The sequence below is a fragment of the Peromyscus californicus genome, unplaced genomic scaffold, assembly GCF_007827085.1.
Source record: "Peromyscus californicus insignis strain IS unplaced genomic scaffold, ASM782708v3 Scaffold_16__1_contigs__length_79575227, whole genome shotgun sequence".
Lineage (NCBI taxonomy): Eukaryota > Metazoa > Chordata > Mammalia > Rodentia > Cricetidae > Peromyscus > Peromyscus californicus.
In genome coordinates this window covers 18,122,459-18,140,865 of record NW_026294458.1, presented here as the reverse complement: position 1 = coordinate 18,140,865, position 18,407 = coordinate 18,122,459, and the positions used below count along the sequence as shown (strand labels likewise).

Genomic DNA, 18,407 nt, shown 5'->3' with positions numbered 1-18,407 from the left:
CAACAACTGACTTTTGTCTGAATATGGCCCGCTTGTACAGACAGATATCTGTGTGTGTGTGTGCTGGGGGAGTGTAGTTGTAATGGTTTTGGTAAGGGTTGTTTGTTGTTTTAGACAGGGCCTCACTATATAGCCTTGGCTGACCTGGAACTCACTATGTAGGCCAGGCTAGCCACAAAGTTACAAAGACCCACCTGCCTCGGCCTCCCAAGTGCTGTGCCAGGATTAAATGGGGGCATGCCACCATTCCCAGCAACATAGGTGATGTTTATAGTGTTTACAGTCAATGTAGCTCAATTAGATATAAGTAGATTGGGGCGGGGGGGGGGGGGGGGGGGGGGGGGGGGGTATGCATTTTAATTTTTTATTGAATTTGATAAGACCTTTGGATCTAATCTCATTCTCTGATTTCTGATAAGAGAACAAAGACAGTCTGCACTACACATTTGACCATCTTTGTTCGTAGCTTCATGATACTTACTTTGCAGCACAATTTTAAAACAATTACTGGATCTATGTTTCCTGCTGCTTGGAAGTTAGAATGTAGGGGCCTGAAAACCTTTAAAAGTTAGCTTAGGGGCTAGAGAGGTGGCTCCAGCAGTTAAGAGCACTTGTTCTCACAGGTGGCCTGGGTCTGGTTCCCATCCCCCACGTGCTCGCCATCTAAACCCCTAACTCCAGTTCCAGGGAATCTGATAGCCTCTTGAGGCACTGCACCCGTGTGGTGCTCTGACAGACATGGCAGCAGAGCACCCAAGAAAACCCAATGAGAAAATCAACCTAGTGAGGAAAACAGCCTGAAAACCTTCCAAGCACATGACTACTTCTAAATACTGCCTGCTTTTATGTTTCTGTATGTACTTTAAGTTCTGCCTGAGGTCAGAACAGCAAAACTGGGAAGAATGCTTAAGCTGCTGTACATGTAACATTTTCTATAAACTGAAATGAAACTTCTAGTTGGGTGCATATCCAACTTGTCTACGTGGTCCTAACTCTCATTAATAAAATGCCAGTCAGTCGTGCGTGATGAGTTCAAGGCCAGCCTGGTCTACAGAGCAAGTTCCAGGACAGCCAGGGCTACACAGAGAAACCCTGTCTCAAAAAAGATAAAAAGGGGGGGAGGGGGGGGACAAAGGCCATGCATATTGAGCATCCCCTGATTCAAAGGGGGAAAATCAAAATGTTCCAAAACTGGAAACTTTTTCCACTTCGACTTGATATCACAAGAAAATTCTTCATGGGACTGGTTGTATTCAAAATCCAGGCACACTATTGTAGTGCATAAAATTACTTTTAGACTATGTGTGTAAGGTATATATAAAGCAGAAGTGAATTTTGTGTTTAGACCTTTATCCCACCTCCAAGGTGTATATGTAAATATTACAAAACCATTCCACCCAAAAATCCCATCTGCAAACAGGTCTGTCCCATGTATGTTGGTCAGGGATACTCAAGCTTTGTGTGCTGTGGTACTTTTAATTTTATGGCATGTAAGTTAATGCAGTAGGGATTGTCTCTTGGAAGTAGAGTGGAACAAGTTGCTACTTTCTGCAGGCAAGAACATCTGAGTTTTTCTTCTAGTGATACTTTGTTTAGTCTAGTCTCTAAGGCTGTCATAACGGCCAAGAATATGGGCTGTCAGGAGATGTGGATCCTCACGGAGTTGCGCTGTATTACTAGTACTACTCCCTTAGTAATTGATAATTCGAGTCTCACTTTCTTCATCTGTCCAATGGGATCGGTACTTGTTCTGCCTACTAGCATTGTGATTGTTACTAGATGTGCTGAGCATTCAATACTCGACAGACCACAATGCCACGGTATTGGGGAGGGACACTTGTGGTGACAGTGTGGCAACAGAAAGGATTGCTTTCTGACTGTTGACATCGGTGGGCATGGTCTGAGACCAGCTCCCAGGGCCTAACGTGGTCCTTAGACCAGGCTTTCAAACTCCTCTTGCCTGGGTTTTTCCACTTCTGGCTGTGGACAGATCGTCCCTTACCAGCCTATTCTACAATGATTGTGTAACTGTAGCCACCATGCTTGCTTAGAACTTCGTGGATTTGAAAGAGTGGAAACTCGTAAATCTGATATCTGACTTGAAAAATGATGTAAGTGGATTAAAAAGGTTGCTAGAATAAGAACGTTGCTATGGCTTTCAATTAACGTTTAAAAGTAAATTTTGTATATAACTAACTACTCAGTGGTCAACAACATCTATCATAACGCTTTGATTTTTCTTTTCTCATTTTAGATTAAGGATACTTGGCATCAAGTTTATAGAAGACATTTCTTAAAAACAGCTCTAAATCATTGTAACCTTTGTCGAAGAGGGTTTTATTACTACCAGAGGCATTTTATAGATTCTGAGGTGAGGCTTCACAAAGCATAAGAAGTCACTTTAGCTCCTGTGTGCTGTTGAAAGATAGTAAAAAGTGAACTTGGGCTTTCCTGTTCACCTGAAGTCCTTGAGCATCTGGGGAAAGAATGTGTGACTTCAAAGTGTATCTTTTCAGAGATTTGCCAGTTTAGGAATAACTGACTTCCACGTGTATCATCAGGGGCAAGGGAAAGGGGGCAGTCATGTGTACCCCAGAGTGATTTGAAGCATTTTTATGTTTTTCTGTAAGGGGAAGATGTGTGTAGAGCATAGCCAACCACATGTGTGGTGGGAGCCATATAGCAAAACTACTTTATTATGTATTTTTTATGTGTCATAATTCTTTTCTCACATCACTGGACTCTTGAACTAGTTCTTGTAATGGACATAGCTCTCACACCTTTTAAAGTAACCCCTAGGTGGCAGCAGACTGATGCCTTTCGAGCACTTTCTTACAAACAGAAGTTCTTTAAAATAGCCCTTGCAGAAGCTCTGCTAATCTGTGTTGTTATTAAATTGAAGCTTCTAAGTGTTTTTCTGGTTTATTTCAGCTTAAAGGAAACATGTATGTATGTATTATTAGATAAGCACTGATGTCTTTACTAAAGCTTAGGAAGTAAGTTCTATGTGTTTAGTAAAGGCTTTGTTTTTAACTTTGCATCTGATCTTAACTGTTTACTACTTCAGCTGGAATGCAATGATGTGGTCCTGTTCTGGCGAATACAGCGTATGCTGGCTATCACTGCCAATACATTAAGACAGCAGCTTACAAACACTGAAGGTAAGGTAATTCCTAAAACACAGATTGAATTAGAAACCTCAGAATTGTAATTTGCTTTAAAATATTAATAAAAAAGAAATTACAATTAGAAAATGGTAGGGATAAGAGATGCTATTTATGTACTTCCATTAGATAAAAATTATGATAAAGAGAGTGGCGTCCTGAGCATTGCTCTGTGTTTTTGGAGTCTGTGTGTCTGTTAAGTGCTATGGCTATAGAACATGTGGTCCTCAGAATATGGGTCAGGTTTGTGCTGACAAATGCACTAGGAAGTGAGAAATGTGAGTTCAAGTGTAGAGCTAACATGGCGATATAGAGTTTTCATTATATGCGGGATTTTTCATTCTGTGCATTCATAAAAACAGTGCTCTTCTGGGTTTTTATTTGCTTTGAACAGTTCGGCGACTAGAGAAAAATGTTAAAGAGGTATTAGAAGACTTTGCTGAAGACGGGGAGAAGAAGATTAAATTGCTGACCGGCAAACGGGTTCAGCTGGCTGAAGACCTCAGTAAGTACTTCCTTCCTCCCACCCCTGCTTCCTGATCTCAAGCTTAAAAAAAGTTACAGCTCCCTAGGAAGAACTTGTTTTCTTCTGAAGTGCTAAAATACGACATTGACCTGAAATCTTATCACTTCCAAATACTTGAACGTGTTTCCTAGGAATAAAGATTTTTCTCCTAGCAAGTCCCAAAGTCAGAGCGTCACTGTATCTAATCCTTAGACTCATTCATCTCTTACTCAGTATTGTCCTGCCATACCACAGTGTTCAGGCTCATTCATTCTTTCTTTTAAAGAATGGTATTTAGGAATCAAGGTCTGAGAACTAGATACGCTTGTTATGTGAGTTCCCAGATCTTCTCAGTAGAAAGGTGTGTACGTGTGTGCTCATGCGTATGTGTGTACGCACAGATGCACACACACACATACCCACTCCTAACTGTGTGTGTCTATCAAAGACTGAAGTGAATGCTAATGCTTCCAAGTTGTATCCAATCCTGTCAGGTTTGTTCTTTCTTGGCTTTGCTCTTTCCCATACTTGTAACTCCTGACAGGGAGAAACCAGCTTCTAGACTCCTTAGCATAGTTATTATTTTGATCAGTCCTCGTGATGTATAACCAAACTTTTTGCTGCCCGCTTCCTCACAAAAACGGTCTTTTCATCCAGCGTGGACTCTTGGCCGTCCTATGCCAGATCACCAGCACAGTGCCTTACACCCTGTGCCGATCAATGCACTTTTTACCTTGCAGGCTGGGACATCATGTTAGAGACTGCTCTTCCTCAGGGAGTTCTCTCACCCAGCTCGTGCTCTGACCTTTGTGTCCAGAACTCCCCATCTTGTCTTTCCCAGCCCCTTCCCCACCTCCTGTGAGTCCTCTCCCTGAAGCCAGAGCAGGCTTTGTCCTGCTTGTAGTCCAGCACCCTGCATCAGGTTACCACACACAGATCTGCATCGTGGGGCCAGGCTGCCAACATCCTATTAGCCCCGGCTGGACATGCATCTGTATCATCCGGCCCACAACCTTGCCTGTTTGAAGCATGGTTGGTTCTTAAAGGCTGATTAGTTCCTAGCATGAAGACTTGCTTGGATTTTTGAGAGCCCACGGTGATCAGAGAAGCATTAACATTATATACAACTGTTGGTAGTCAGGGCTCTGTCAGAGTCTACCTTATATTCCTAAGTGCCCCTTCTCTGAGCTTATGAAACGGTTTCCTTTCAGAGTGTACTTAACTCTGTATGCCCTCTGGCGTGAAAGAACGCGAACACTGGATGGGAAGAAGCGTTTCTAGTTTGGGAACAGTGTGTAAGCTGAGTCTAGTTCTGCGGTCAGTCACGAACATGTCGGGAAGCAGGCAGGGTTTTCGCTTTTGTGCCCTGCTGCAGCGCCACGCTCCCTTTCTCGTCTGCACCACCTCATCCTGGTTTCTCTTTCTGCTGTTGAGCTCCCACTGCTTTCCCTGGGCACTCTTGCTTTCTTCTCTTTACTTTTTTAATGTATCTCATTTATTTCCATGTCTTCCTGTTTGTGCTGTGCAGAAGCCCCCGGGTGCATGCTGATCCGCTCTTTGCTGTGTCGTACATAGGGGTCCTCAGAGCCCCTCCCTTACTGTGAGACGCCTGTTGTGATTCATAGGGAAGTCCATCCAGCGAGCGTTTGGAAGTCCGGACTCATAATCCCATGCTGTCCGTACTGTTACAGGAAAAGGCTTGTTCTTGTCACAGTGTGTACAATTCTGTGTCCTGCAGGACATAACTATTAGATTGTGACTTACTTCAGTGAGTTTTACCAGCCTCTACATTTTTAAGTGACAGAAAAGTAATGTGCGTTTTCATGACTTGTAATAGAGCCTATACAGTTACCCATTACTCTCCAGTTGTAATTTGATTATTTAAAGAAAGTACACTAGTAACTCAGATCTGTGCTCTGTCAAGCTAAGTTCCGTGTTCTGGTAGTTTTCCTAAGAAAGCAGTCATATGAAGTGATTTGTGTCTTGCGTGCAAATAGAGTTATGGTGTTAATGTTCCAAATAATGTTCTTAAAAGCAGGGGTCTCACCCATGACTCAGCTTCATCAGTCACACTAAGGGAGATGAGCCATGACTACCCTGGAGTTGAGAGTTCTGAAAGCGCCTTTCCTCACTGTTGCTCTTCGGTCTGAGGACTGGGAATATAGTCGTAGATGCTTCCAGCCAGACTGCTCTCTAGGTTTATTAGTCACAGCTGTATTGTAGCGAACAAGGTATCTAGTATCGCAGATGCATTCAAGATATAGTATGGGACAGTCGAGATTTAACTCTAAGTTCAAAATTGTAAAGAATGGTGTCACATAGAATTGACTAAAATGTTGGTGACATTCATGTTTTGCCAGTCGTAATTGACCTGTCCTTCGATCATCACTCTGGATGCTCACCACCTGATGGTTTGTAAGTGCGTTTGTAAGTCGTGCAGCATTCTCTGCCAAAGTAAAGCAGGGAAACTGCAGTTAGGAGAACGAAGAATTGGGAATAGAGCCCACTTCTTGTGGGAGGAGGCTTGTTGAGAGAAGCCAAGACTTTGGACACACAGTGGTCTCCATAGCTGGAGCGTGGGAAGGACAGGATGAGCCTGGACCACGTTGGAGTAAGAAGTAAGGATGTGTTTGAAGTGTGGTGTGTCTGTGTCACATGACACAGGCACTGTTTGATCTGCAGCTGGCTAGACCTCAGGATATTGGAATAGTGACAAATTGTAGCTTATTGAGTGAAACACAGATCCATGAGTTGGGAATTATATCGGGAGGGAATGCAAGTAGTGGTGAAGAATAGAATATTCTCAAAATATCTCAATAGAAAATACCCATTCAGGGACTGGAGAGATGGCTCAGCGGTTAAGAGCACTGACTGCTCTTCCAGAGGTCCTGAGTTCAATTCCCAGCACCCACATGGCAGCTCACAGCTGTCTGTAACTATAAGATCTGACACCCTGACCCAGACATGCAAACAGGCAGAACACCAATGCACATAAAATAAAAATAAATAAATAATTTTTAAAAAAGAAAAGAAAATACCTATTCAAAAATTGTTTCCAAAGAAAATAGCTATTAATTTTTAAAGTGAAAGGTAAGTGTCACGGAGAAACTGAGCAGTCACCACATGAATTGTATGGTCAAATCAAAATCCTAAGACACCGTATGGACTGGCCACTGAGAAGAGGCCATTCTTCCTAAAGACACATTACTTTAGTGTCACGGGGCATCAGACAAAGCCAAGGTAAAGAGTCCTCTGCAGAACGAGTACCTGGCCTGCAGTTGTTAATGCATCAGAGACTAGACAAGACTAAAGAAGTAGTCTACACTGGGAGCAGCCAGAGGACCTAAAATACCGAGTCTGTTCCAAGGGCATCAGCAGGCAGTCAGAGAGTCAGGCTGGTGTTTCTTAGGAGTACTACATCCGCGTTGGTTTCTAAGGCTTCATTATTCGGTTGTGGTCATTTAAGGAAAGGCACTGGCTTCCAGCTAGTTTACAGCAACATTTAGATGTGAAGAAGCCTAGTAACAGTAACTGTTTCTGGAGAGATGTAAGCAGTTTGTAGTGTTGTTACAGCCTTTCTGTGAGCCAGGTGTTTTGTTTTTTGATAAAACAGGAAAAGAAAGTTTGTTTCTAGCTAAAGATCAGTGTCGTGTGAAAATACATTACAGAAAGTGAGACTCATAGACATAATCTGTGAAGATGTCAAAAGACTGAATACCTCATGGACCACTGAGTGAGATACACAGCTTGTCTTCCTACCTCAATTCTTATTCACGGTGTCTCTCCACAGTGTATAAACAGCCCACTGTGACCTTCATGAGAACCTTGATTCTGTAGTAAGAGGTCAACAGATTGTTACAGTGTCTAAATGCAGTAGCGACTGTGAAGGTAGCTATTTGGATTACCTATGAAATTTTTAGCAGTATGCCCCATCTATTAAAATGGAGAGAGTTCTGTTAAAATACCTTTATGACATGACAAAAGTTGTCCCTCCTATAACGTTGGATTTTATGATTGTCACCATATAAAATAAGAGTGCTTATATTCTGAGATTTGTTGATTCTGTTTTCCCACCTTGAAAACTGAATATCTGGGCAATAGTAACAATGGGAAAGTTTCATCAGTACAGGGTGAAATTCTTTTACTTAATTCCTGTTCACTAAAACACAAGTTATACTTCGTTGGTTTTTGGTTTGGTTTGGTTTGGATTGCTTTGTTGTTGTTGTTGTTTGTTTGTTTGTCTTTTTGAGACAGTGTTTCTCTGTGTAGCCCTGGCTGTCCTGGATCTCGCTTGTAGCCCAGGCTGGCCTCGAACTCACAGAGATTCGCCTGCCTCTGCCTCCCAGTGCTGGGATTAAAGGCGTGCGCCACCACTACCAGGCTCCAAGTTATTCTTTTGATTCCTTGTGTATTCAGAGTCAGCAAAGAATTAAAGGGATATTTGCAGGCATTTAGACAGCTTGTTCCTAGAAAGGATTCTTTTCCTGTTTATGTTATAAACTTTCTGGCTCTCTAATAAAACATGAAGTTAGTTGTTGATGGATATGAACTGATATTTGTGCACTTGTCTTAGGCCAGAAAACTGCTTTCCGTAAGTTCTCACTGGGGTCTCCACTGCAGCCTTTTGAAGTAGCTATTTTTTTCATTTTACAGATTAAAAAATGGAGACTTAGAAACACGTACTATCTGATCCCAGATTTTTTAACTTATTACAGCTTTGGAAAGTGTGTGTGTGTGTGTGTGTGTGTGTGTGTGTGTGTGTGTGTGTGTGTGTGTGTGTACGTGTGTACTCTTTGTATTGGGATGTGTACACAGTAGTTTGTCCTCCGTCCTTCCTGCCATGTAAGAAGCTTTGGAGCTAAGGCTTTCACTCTGTGAAAACATCTGGCTAAAGAAACACCAACATGCATCTTATATGACGTGTAAACTGTCTCCAGACTGCCAGATCCCACTATAATCAGAGTTGCCCAAAACCTAGATGCTACCCCTGTGCTGCTCTCAAACTCGCTATGTGTCTAGAATGACTTTGAACTTCACGCTCAACTTGCGATTTGCTCTCACCTTCTGATTAAGGGTTCCAGGCCCAAAACCCCAGGGCTTCTCCCATGCTTATCAAACTCTCCCAAGTGAACCACAGCCCCAGACCCTATACTAAGAGCTCTCCAGTGTGCTGGTGTCCATACCTGAGCTAGGAGATATACCAACCCTTTCAACTTTAACTGGCTGTCCTTCTAGCTTCATGGTTTGGGTTGAACAGGATTGAGAGTGTTGAAATGTTCTCCACCAAGTTTCTGTGCATTCCTTCTCATTTACCACTATAAATATAAAATAAAAATATATATGGAATATAAAAACAATAATGAACTCTGGCTGTCATTGTGCAGACTTATTGTAATGCTATAGTTGAATGACCTTCCTGTTAAAAGCAGTAAAATCAAAGTGGCTGTTAATTTAGAATTTTGCAATATCCCCTCTCCCCGCCCCCAGTTAATCTGCTCTGCTGACTGCCTCCATCCTACACGAGGTGGCAACAGCTGGCCTTTTTACCAGAGCTCAGAGGGATTAGAGAGCAGGAGAGCAGCAGCGTGCTCGGCCTCTTGCCTCTGTTGACTGTTCTTTATTGTTTGATGCCTGAGCATCTCCCAGACAGCAAGCAATTGTTACTGGAAACTTGGAGTTTGTTTCTCTTGAGCGTATACAATGCTGTTCGGGCTCCTCTTTGTGTTTCTTCACATTCCCAGTCTCCTCTTATCCGCCATCCTGTGCTTTCTCTTGATAATTAGAAAAGAGCAAAGAGACAATCTTTGTGTCTTAGGCTGTGTGACAGTCCCTGGTGACGCTAACACTTGGCCATAGAGACTGCAGACACAAGGGTTTGTCTCTGAATTACCAGGTATTTAACAACATAAGTCACGTTTGCTAGGAGAACTCTGTTCATGGTGTAATATTACTTAATGACAGAACACATGTATTTGTTCATTTTTTTAAATTATGACAAAAGGAAAGCAACAGAATTACCTAAGACTTCATTTGTAAACCCAAGATCAGAAATTTATCAAAGCCACCTAGGTGTACAAAGATGCTTTCAGTGACTCAAACACCATCCTAATTTATAGGATAACTGTAAGAATTTCTTCATGTTTTGTTAAAGTCTCAATTAAAAAGCAGGTCGGACATAGCTAATAGAAGCATAGTTAGCTGGAATGTTTTTATTCTAGTATATCTAGAAAGGAAAAATGTCAGGTGTGCCTGAGATTTAGTTTCTGTTGATTGTTGATTAGAAACTTTCTGTTTCTAATCTGGCTGGTGCCTGCTGCTGTCACAGATGAGATCAGTGGTCCTGAAAATGTGGGGGTAAACACCATCCCACAAGGGTTACTTTATTCTGAATGTGGACCCTAAGTAGCATGAAAGGAAAGTTCTCTGTGATCCTTCACCACCATCACTTACTTCCCCACCCCATGTATTCTGGAGAGTTCTTCTATTCACAGCAAGGCAATTTTCTCTTCATTGGTTGGCATAGTATGTGACTGTCACGAATTTAAGCCTTTGAGCTCCAGATGCGGTCGAATGTCTGTTTTCCTTCTGCAGACTTAACAAAGGAAGTCAGCTTTAACACATTTGGAAGAAGAGGATAGCACTGAGTTTTAGGTTCCTAGCTCCAGAGAAGAAAAGAGGGCACTGGAGAGGTGGCTCTTCATTGCTCTTGCAAAGGCCCCAGGCTCAGGTCCCACGACTCAGAGCAAGCAGCTCACAACTGCCTGTAACTCCAGCTCCAGGAGATCCAACACCCTCTTCTGGCCTCTGTAGGCACCAGTCACACAAGCGGTGTGCGCACACACATGCAGGCACTCAGACACACACTAAAATCAAAAGAAATAAGCCTTTTAAAAAGACAGAGAAAGGCCAGGTCCAATCAGAATAATGGGGAAGAGCACGTGAGCAGTCAGGACTAGACCTCCGTCCTCCTTTCTCTCTCAGCCCTCTTGCGTTTCTTGGGTCCCAGTACAGTTTCATCTTTCCTTTCGCTTTCTTTCTCACATCTTCTTCTAGGTCATTATCATTTGACCTAAACCAATATTTTTCCTCCTCCCTGCTTACTTGCCTTTCCTCGGTGGTTAGAAGCATACTCAGCTACTGCCACAGTTGTCTAATTGAGCAGAAAGAATACTGCCTTCCCACTACATACCAGTAAGTCAGCCAAAAGAATCATTTCAAGAAAATATTCTCGGGTCTGTTATGATTGACCCACCCTAGCAGAATGATTTGGTTCATTTATGACTGCTGTAGCCTGTGTTATATATCACACAGTCAGTGGATGCTTGATCACGATCTTAATACTGACTTTCATTAGCCCTTCTCTAGACTTCAAAGGGGGAGACTGGAGGTGCCAGAGACCTTTCTTCTCTGTCTCGCCAGAAGCTCCGGTTTCATCCCTTGCGAGCAGCTCACATTTGCTGTATTCACTCTGGTACCCACACCTCCCTTACTCCTTGTAGTCTGGCTCCACTGTGTGGAAACCACTGATTTATGGGCCCCCAGTGATTTCCTAATAGCCAGCCCATCAGGTTCACATACAAAAAAATTAATAATTTTTAACATTAAGAATTTAAGTTTATTGAAACACATTTTCTTTGGCATTCAAGTGTTTTGAAATGGTAATTTCTAGATATATGTATGTTTGTAAAAAGGAAAGATTAATACTTTTTACTACAGAATAAGCATTTCTGTTTTATGTTACTGGTAACTCTTGAAACCATCTTTTCTGGGTAAAAGTCTCTACTTTTGTAAGTTCTGCCATTGTGAGGTATTTCTCATACTAAGGTGAAATAGATCATCTGAGGGAAGCAGTAAAGAATTATTTTTACCTGGAGTCTGCATGCGCGAGGCGGGCTCTGCTTTGTGTTCCAGCCAAAGACTGCTGGAGCTGACAAAGAGTAAAGTGACCCTGAGGAAGAGACCTCTGGTTTGAGAAGTAGTTATTTACACACAGTTCCCGGACGAGGCCTCCAAAGTGTGCTTTCCCGTTACTGATGAGGACATGCAGACGCAAACTGAGTCTTCAGGTGAAAGTACACTGTTCATGGCCCAGTTCTTTCTTTTAAGGTCACGATTGAGGAATAAATTGGTGTATAATTAAAAGGATATTTACTTTATATTGTATAGGCTGCTATGTTCAACACTGTTATTAAATATCTCCTTTATTGCTTTAAGTGCAATTTTAAATTATTATAGATATTTTAAAATTATAATTTATAATTCATTATTATAAATGAGACTGTGATTCTAAATGAGAATAAAAACAATGCTCCTTTCAATAATCTATGAATTGGGGATTTTTGTTTGTTTGTTTTGTTGTAAGACAGTCACTGTATATCTCTGACTGTCCTGGAACTCAGAAATCTGCCTGCCTCTGTCCTCCAACCCCAAGTGATGAGATTAAAGGTATGCATAACCACACCAACACACTTTATCACTTTAGGGCAGTGCTTCTCAACCTTCCTAATGCTGCGCAACCCTTGAATCTGGTTCCTCATGCTGTGGTGGCCCCCACCATACAATTATTTCATTGTTACTTCATAATGGTAATTTTGCTACTATTATGAATCATAATGTAAATGTATTTGAGATAAAGGGTTTCCAAAGGGGCCACAACCCACAGGTTGAGAACCATTGCTTTAAAGGAAGTTCTATTTATATACTATTATGGAAGCCAGTATACATATTTAAAACTAGACATTTGGGGTTTTTTCTCCCTTTCTAATAATGCTTACCATTTCCTTAATGAGCAATATTAGAATGAAATAATAAATTTAAAGTTGGGGTTAATCTTTTTCAAAATTTCTTTTAAAGTTTTTTGGGTTTTTTTTGTTTGTTTGTTTGTTTTTTTTTTGGTTTTTCGAGACAGGGTTTCTCTGTGTAGCTTTGCGCCTTTTCCTGGAACTCACTTTGTAGCCCAGGCTGGCCTCGAACTCACAGAGATCCGCCTGGCTCTGCCTCCCGAGTGCTGGGATTAAAGGCGTGCGCCACCACCGCCCGGCTAAAGATTTTTTTTTTAATCATTTTATTTTATGTATATAAATGTTTTACCTGCAGTATGTAAGTGCAGTATATGCATGCCTCGTGCCTGAGTATATGTTGCCCTCTGGAAGGGCAGCCAGGGCTCTTAACCTCCGAGCCATTTCTTCAGCCCTACCTTTTCAAATTTTATGTTTTTGTGTGTTCTCTCCAATTCTAAAATGCAAAAAACAGAAGCTAGTAGTGGGAATGCAAATCTAATCACACCACAGTCTGCTGACTTAGGAAAGTACATAAAAAATAAAATTGAGCAAGCCATGAACAGATACTGTGAAAAAGAGAGCTCGGTGGGTTACAGACCCACTAGAGACGCCTACACCAGTGTGTGGGAAGTACACTGCTCCCCCCACCCCTTGGGTTTGTGAGACAAGGTCTCACTATGCGGTCTGGGCTGGCCTGGAATTCATAGAGATCCACCTGCCTCTGCCTCTGAGTGCTAGGATTAAAGGCGTGCTCAGTGTAAAGCACAATTCTTGGAGTAGGTGAAGATGTCAGTTAAGGCCAAAAGATATAAAAAATATATGATATTTTACTATCATATTTCTAAACTTTTCCTCCCAATGAATACAGTGCAAAATTCCCTTAAAAATTTCAGCATCTGAATTACCCTATCATGGGAATGGTGAAATCTAGACATGATATGATATTTCTCCAGAGAAGGTCTCCATGGAGTATCACCAGGAGACATTGCATAGGCCTGTATGAGGATGGCTCGCCTCCATTGTGGAAGTCAGTGTATTCTGTTTCCTGAGCCATCTGACTTGTCCTGTGGGACGTATTCAAGTGTTGCTTTGAAGGTTCACTTTAGGGAGATTGTTCTTTCACTCTTACCCCTTCCATAGTCCATTTTAATTATTCCTTATACATCTCTTTGATCTGTTCCAGTTTAATATTTTGAATTGTAGAAGAAGGTTGCTATTTTTTACTTCACCTAAGTAAGTGAAATAAATTCTTGCCCCTTTTCTGGGACAGGAATTCAAGATTGTTTTGTTTTATTTTGTTTTTAATCTTTTATCTCCTCTTTTTTTTTGCAAAACTTCTTACTCTGAGCTGTGTACACAGCTCTGTCTTTAAACAGTTCCAGCAGGTATACTACCAGGATTTAGGTTTTAATTTTTAAGTCTTCTTTTATTATTATCAGGAAAAGCTAGTACATATACATTATGAAAAATGCCCCAACCAGAGATTATTACCCTTACCATTGTAACTGAATAGGCTATGGAAGTGACCTTGGGCCGTTTCTAGAGCCGGTTTCTTGCAGGCTCTGGGTTAGCCTGGAGTGCTCACACACCTTGATCTCGCTGTTAGAGCACTTGTATCGAGCTTCTCATCTGGCAGGTGGCTGTAGTGCACTTCCTTTTCTTTGTACAAACTTAGTTTTAAGTACTCATCCAGAGAACAAGCAGCATCGATACAGCTAAAAGCTCTGAGCAGGTACTTTATAGAGCCGTGGGATCCCGGGCCATGTTGTAGCATACGGTGTACTAATGGTCACTCCTTGAGAGTCCTCCGCCTGTTCAGGACCCTGGCCTTCCTGCATGTGTTTGTGCCTTATCCTGTCTTCCTTCTCCAGGGATGCCCAACTATTTCCATCTTATAATTAATGGACCAGCCCTTCTTTATAGACTAACCACTTTTTATCTTGATTCTCTTATGTTCAGGGGGAAAAAAAAAGTTTGCCTGCTGCCCTGCTTCTCTCGGGATCTACTTGTTTCTTCCTAATTTCATCTTTACTGAAATTTTTCCCATGGATTACTAAAATCAAGAGAAAGCGGTGACATACTCTATTCAGAAATAGAGAATTTTTCCACGTAACTGCATCATTTCTTATTTTGGATTCTATGTCCTGCTTCAAACTCACCTGTCCCTCATGCTTGTACAGTTCACAGACCATCTTTTAAAGTTGTGCAAGACTTGAGAGGTGGTCCTCCCATTGCTCATAGTTAGAAAGGGATACTCGTTGAATTAATAACTTAGCCATTTACATGAATGTTTATGGCAAAGCTGAGCTTCCTCTGTTAGCTCTGATACCTTTTTAGCATTGCTTGGTGATCCTGTTTGTCTTGAGTCTGGTTTCTGCTGGTGAGGACTGTCGACACAGTTCCTGTAGTTTGGCTTCTTAGTTTGTATTGTTAGTAAGTGTTTCAGAGCCTGTTTCTTAGTGAAACAAAGCGTCCAAAATCTAGAGTCTGTGCCAGTGGGGGTGGCGCATGTCTTTAATCTCAGCACTGGGGAGGCAGAGGCTGGTGGATCTCTGAGTTTGAGGCCAGCCGAGTCTACAGAGTGAGTCCCAGGACAGCCAGGACTGTTTCACAGAGAAACCCTGTCTCAAAAAACAAAAACAAACAAAAGAATCTAGACATGGATATTCCCTGTACACACACACACACACACACACACACACACACACACACACACACACACACCTGTTATTTTTTAATTAAAATATGAATTGTTTTTTTTTTTTTAAAAAAAGAATACAGAATTTGGGGCTAGAGAGATGACTTAGTGGTTAAGAATATGTACTGCTCCTAGGGAGGACCTGAGCTTGATTCCAGCACCCACGTCAGGCAGCTGAGGAAAAGAAAGTGTAATTAAAATTTGAGGATGACTTCTAATTTATATAGTAGGTGACATCAATTCTGAATCACTGTAATCTGCCCGCCTCTTGCTCTTACTGCCCCAGTACAGGTCAGACACTTCTAATTCAAAGGCTGTAAGATCGGAAACTTGAGTGCTCACGTGATACTCTGTGACTCTCAGATTTGGACGCGTTTTAGATTTTAGATGTTTAGATTTGGAGAGTTCAACTAGAAAAGCAGAAATCTATATTTCTGGTCCCAAGCATTTCCAATTGGGAAAAGTCAACTTGTATTAGTAACTAGACCTCCTAGGCACTGTACTTCCAACAAGCCGGACAGGACTTTGCCTAATGGAGCATCGTATTTAAGAGCTATAACTTGTATTTCATTTTTCATTTCATCTCAGCATAAGCTTGACTAAAGCTTTCAATTCCTAAGTCAGAATTACACTCTCTGAGCTTATATTTGTTCTTCTATTCTTAAAATTACATTAATGAGCTGTTTGAGACTCGTTCCCGTGATTCATTTATCTGCTACAACTCCTTTTTCAAGCTTCGGTCCTGAAGGTCTTTTGACAAAGCAATATTTATAACAGTTTGACAGCAGGATGAGGAGCAACGTTTGTCTTTGGAACAGCTTGAAGAAAGACCCTCTCCAGGACCCGGTCATGCAGTTACAATCTTGGCCTCCTTTCTTACGCTGGGAACATGCACGCAGCAGCACCTCCCATGCATTTCCTTGTCCTATTGACTACCCATTCACTTCCCATCTGTTTTGCACTCTTAAAGGAACAGAAGGGGCCCTCTTCTTATAAATCTGTCTTTGCAAGTGATAAATGATGCCCTAGCTCTTTAAGGGCTGCCTGGGTGGTTTTTCTTTTCTTAAAATGTTTCAGCTTTCCTCTTAACAAAACTCAAAGTAAAATGTACTTTTAAAAATAGGAGAAAAGTAGAAAAGACAGACTATAACATTTTTAAAGTCATATTTTATTTGTTGGAACAGAATAATTTGCTGACTTTATCCATCTTCTCAAGTAATTGCCTATGTCAGTATTTCTTTGAAATATGATATTAGATTTCCTACACTGGCAATACATGGGCAAATACAATGATTCATTTTGACAAAGTATATTTTAGCTATTAGAGGAAAAAAGAAAACAGTGTATCACTAATAAATTAGAATATCAAATAACTTTAAATTTTTGTTATCATAATGTGAACTGATATAATTTGAAATACTTTGTGTGCTGGACACAAAAAAAATGACTCACACTAGACAGTTATAACCTCATGATAGATTCTGTGGCCTTTACTAGAAAATGATGGTCATGAATGCCATAACAGCTTATTTTTTGTTATTTCTGGTCCTGAAAGTAAGTGCTATAGATACTTCTAATGTTGGCTTTTCTAAGAATTGAGCATAGCAAAGCATGGGGTGGCATATATATATTATACACTACTCAGGAAGCTAAGGCACAAGGATTGCCAGTTCAAGACCAACTTGGGCTACATAGCCAAGCCTTTTTCAAAAAAGTTTTAAAATAAAAAGAAAAGAATTCAATGTAAATAATTTTTCCTTCCATAAAAAAGAATTCCCTAAAGGTTGAATGTGACAGACAGATACTAACATTTCCACCATTGCCTGCAAAATGCTTTGAAATTATGATTTTAAAAGCATCAGCAACAGAAAAGGACCACATTTAGAATAGTCTGTTGGACTGTGTGAGTCTCTGAATGTCTTCTACAAAGGTGGAACTTGATTAAGGCTGGTAACACTGCAGGTACATACTTCAGAAGGCCCTGTATACTCCCTAGACGTAAAGTGCCGGGGCCCAGTGGAAAGTAAGGCTGGATAACTGGTTCTGTGGCCACCAGACCACCACACGGCTTTAGCTCAGGAGAAGGATGGATGTATCTGCTACACACACCTGATAGAAATGTCTCTCCTCAGTCCTTTCAGAGTGGACCCTCGGTTTCTAGGGGTGGGGGTGATGTAAGTCTCAGGTAGCCCAGGTTAACCTTGAATTGGTTCTGTAGCCCAAGGACAAAGGTGGCTGCACTTCCAGTCCCCTGTCTGCACCTCCCCCTGATTTATGCAGTGTTGGAAATGGAACCCAGGGCTCCCTGCAGGTGAGGCAGCACTCTACCAGCTAAGCTGTGTCCCGGCCCTGGGTCTTCAGTGTCCCGTCCTCGGTGTGGGCTGGTAGTATAGCACTCCTGGGAGAAGGCACAATATTGCCCAAATACACAGTTTTTTAATTTGGCTTGTCCAAAGATAAAATATATCTCAAGAAGTAGATGAATTTCCATCCCACATACAAGCTCTTTCATTGAGCAGCACAGCCTTTCAGTGAGTGTGATATAATCAAAAGTTAACGTTTTATACCTACGGACACTGGCCACACCCTGAATGATACTATTCTTTGTTGTTGACTAAGACAGACCCATAATCATTCATAGGTAGCTGCGCTGAAATTAGTATTACCATCCATCTAGGAAGATTCCAGAGTCTAACAGCTATAAGACCTAAATGCAAGGCTGCTCTGTGGTCATGCCAAAGTCTTTTGGAGAATAGACTTCAAAACGTTTAGAAATTATATGAATAGGTTCTATTGTATCCACCAAAGGAGCCTGATAGGAATGTTTACCTTGCCTTAAAGTGGTTTTTAAAAGTGCTGGGCAGTAGTGACGCACGCCTTTAATCCCAGCACTCTGGGAGACAGAAGCAAGAGGATCTCTGAGTTCGAGGCCAGCCTAGTCTGCAGAGCAAGTTCCAGGACAGCCAGAGCTACACAGTTCTGGTTGTCCTTTTAAAAATACCTTTTAAAATGTACCTTTTAAAATGTACTTTTAAAAATAGAAAAGTAGGAAAGACAAACTATAACATTTTTAAAGTCATATTTTATTTGTTGGAACAGAATAATTTGCTGACTTTATCCATCTTCTCAAGTAATTGCCTATGTCAGTATTTCATGGTACAGTTCTGCAGTAAACAGAAAACGTTTTCAGAAGCAGTAAGTGAGCTCCAAGGTAGAAAGGTTCCAGGAATTCCCAGCCCTTCGTTGAACAGCCCTTTACT

The 18,407-nt window shown here is 41.4% G+C and overlaps 1 protein-coding gene across 4 annotated transcripts in view; it reads left to right on the top strand.

The window, feature by feature from the left end:
- Positions 1–18,407, top strand: part of Opa1 (OPA1 mitochondrial dynamin like GTPase) — a 79,569-nt gene that overhangs the window by 51,953 nt on the left and 9,209 nt on the right. For all 4 annotated transcript variants that reach the window (XM_052740589.1, XM_052740590.1, XM_052740591.1 and 1 more), the window contains 3 exons: positions 2,255–2,371; positions 3,068–3,161; positions 3,559–3,669. In XM_052740589.1, the coding sequence (XP_052596549.1) occupies positions 2,255–2,371; positions 3,068–3,161; positions 3,559–3,669 (322 nt within the window). The remainder of the gene's footprint in view (positions 1–2,254; positions 2,372–3,067; positions 3,162–3,558; positions 3,670–18,407) is intronic.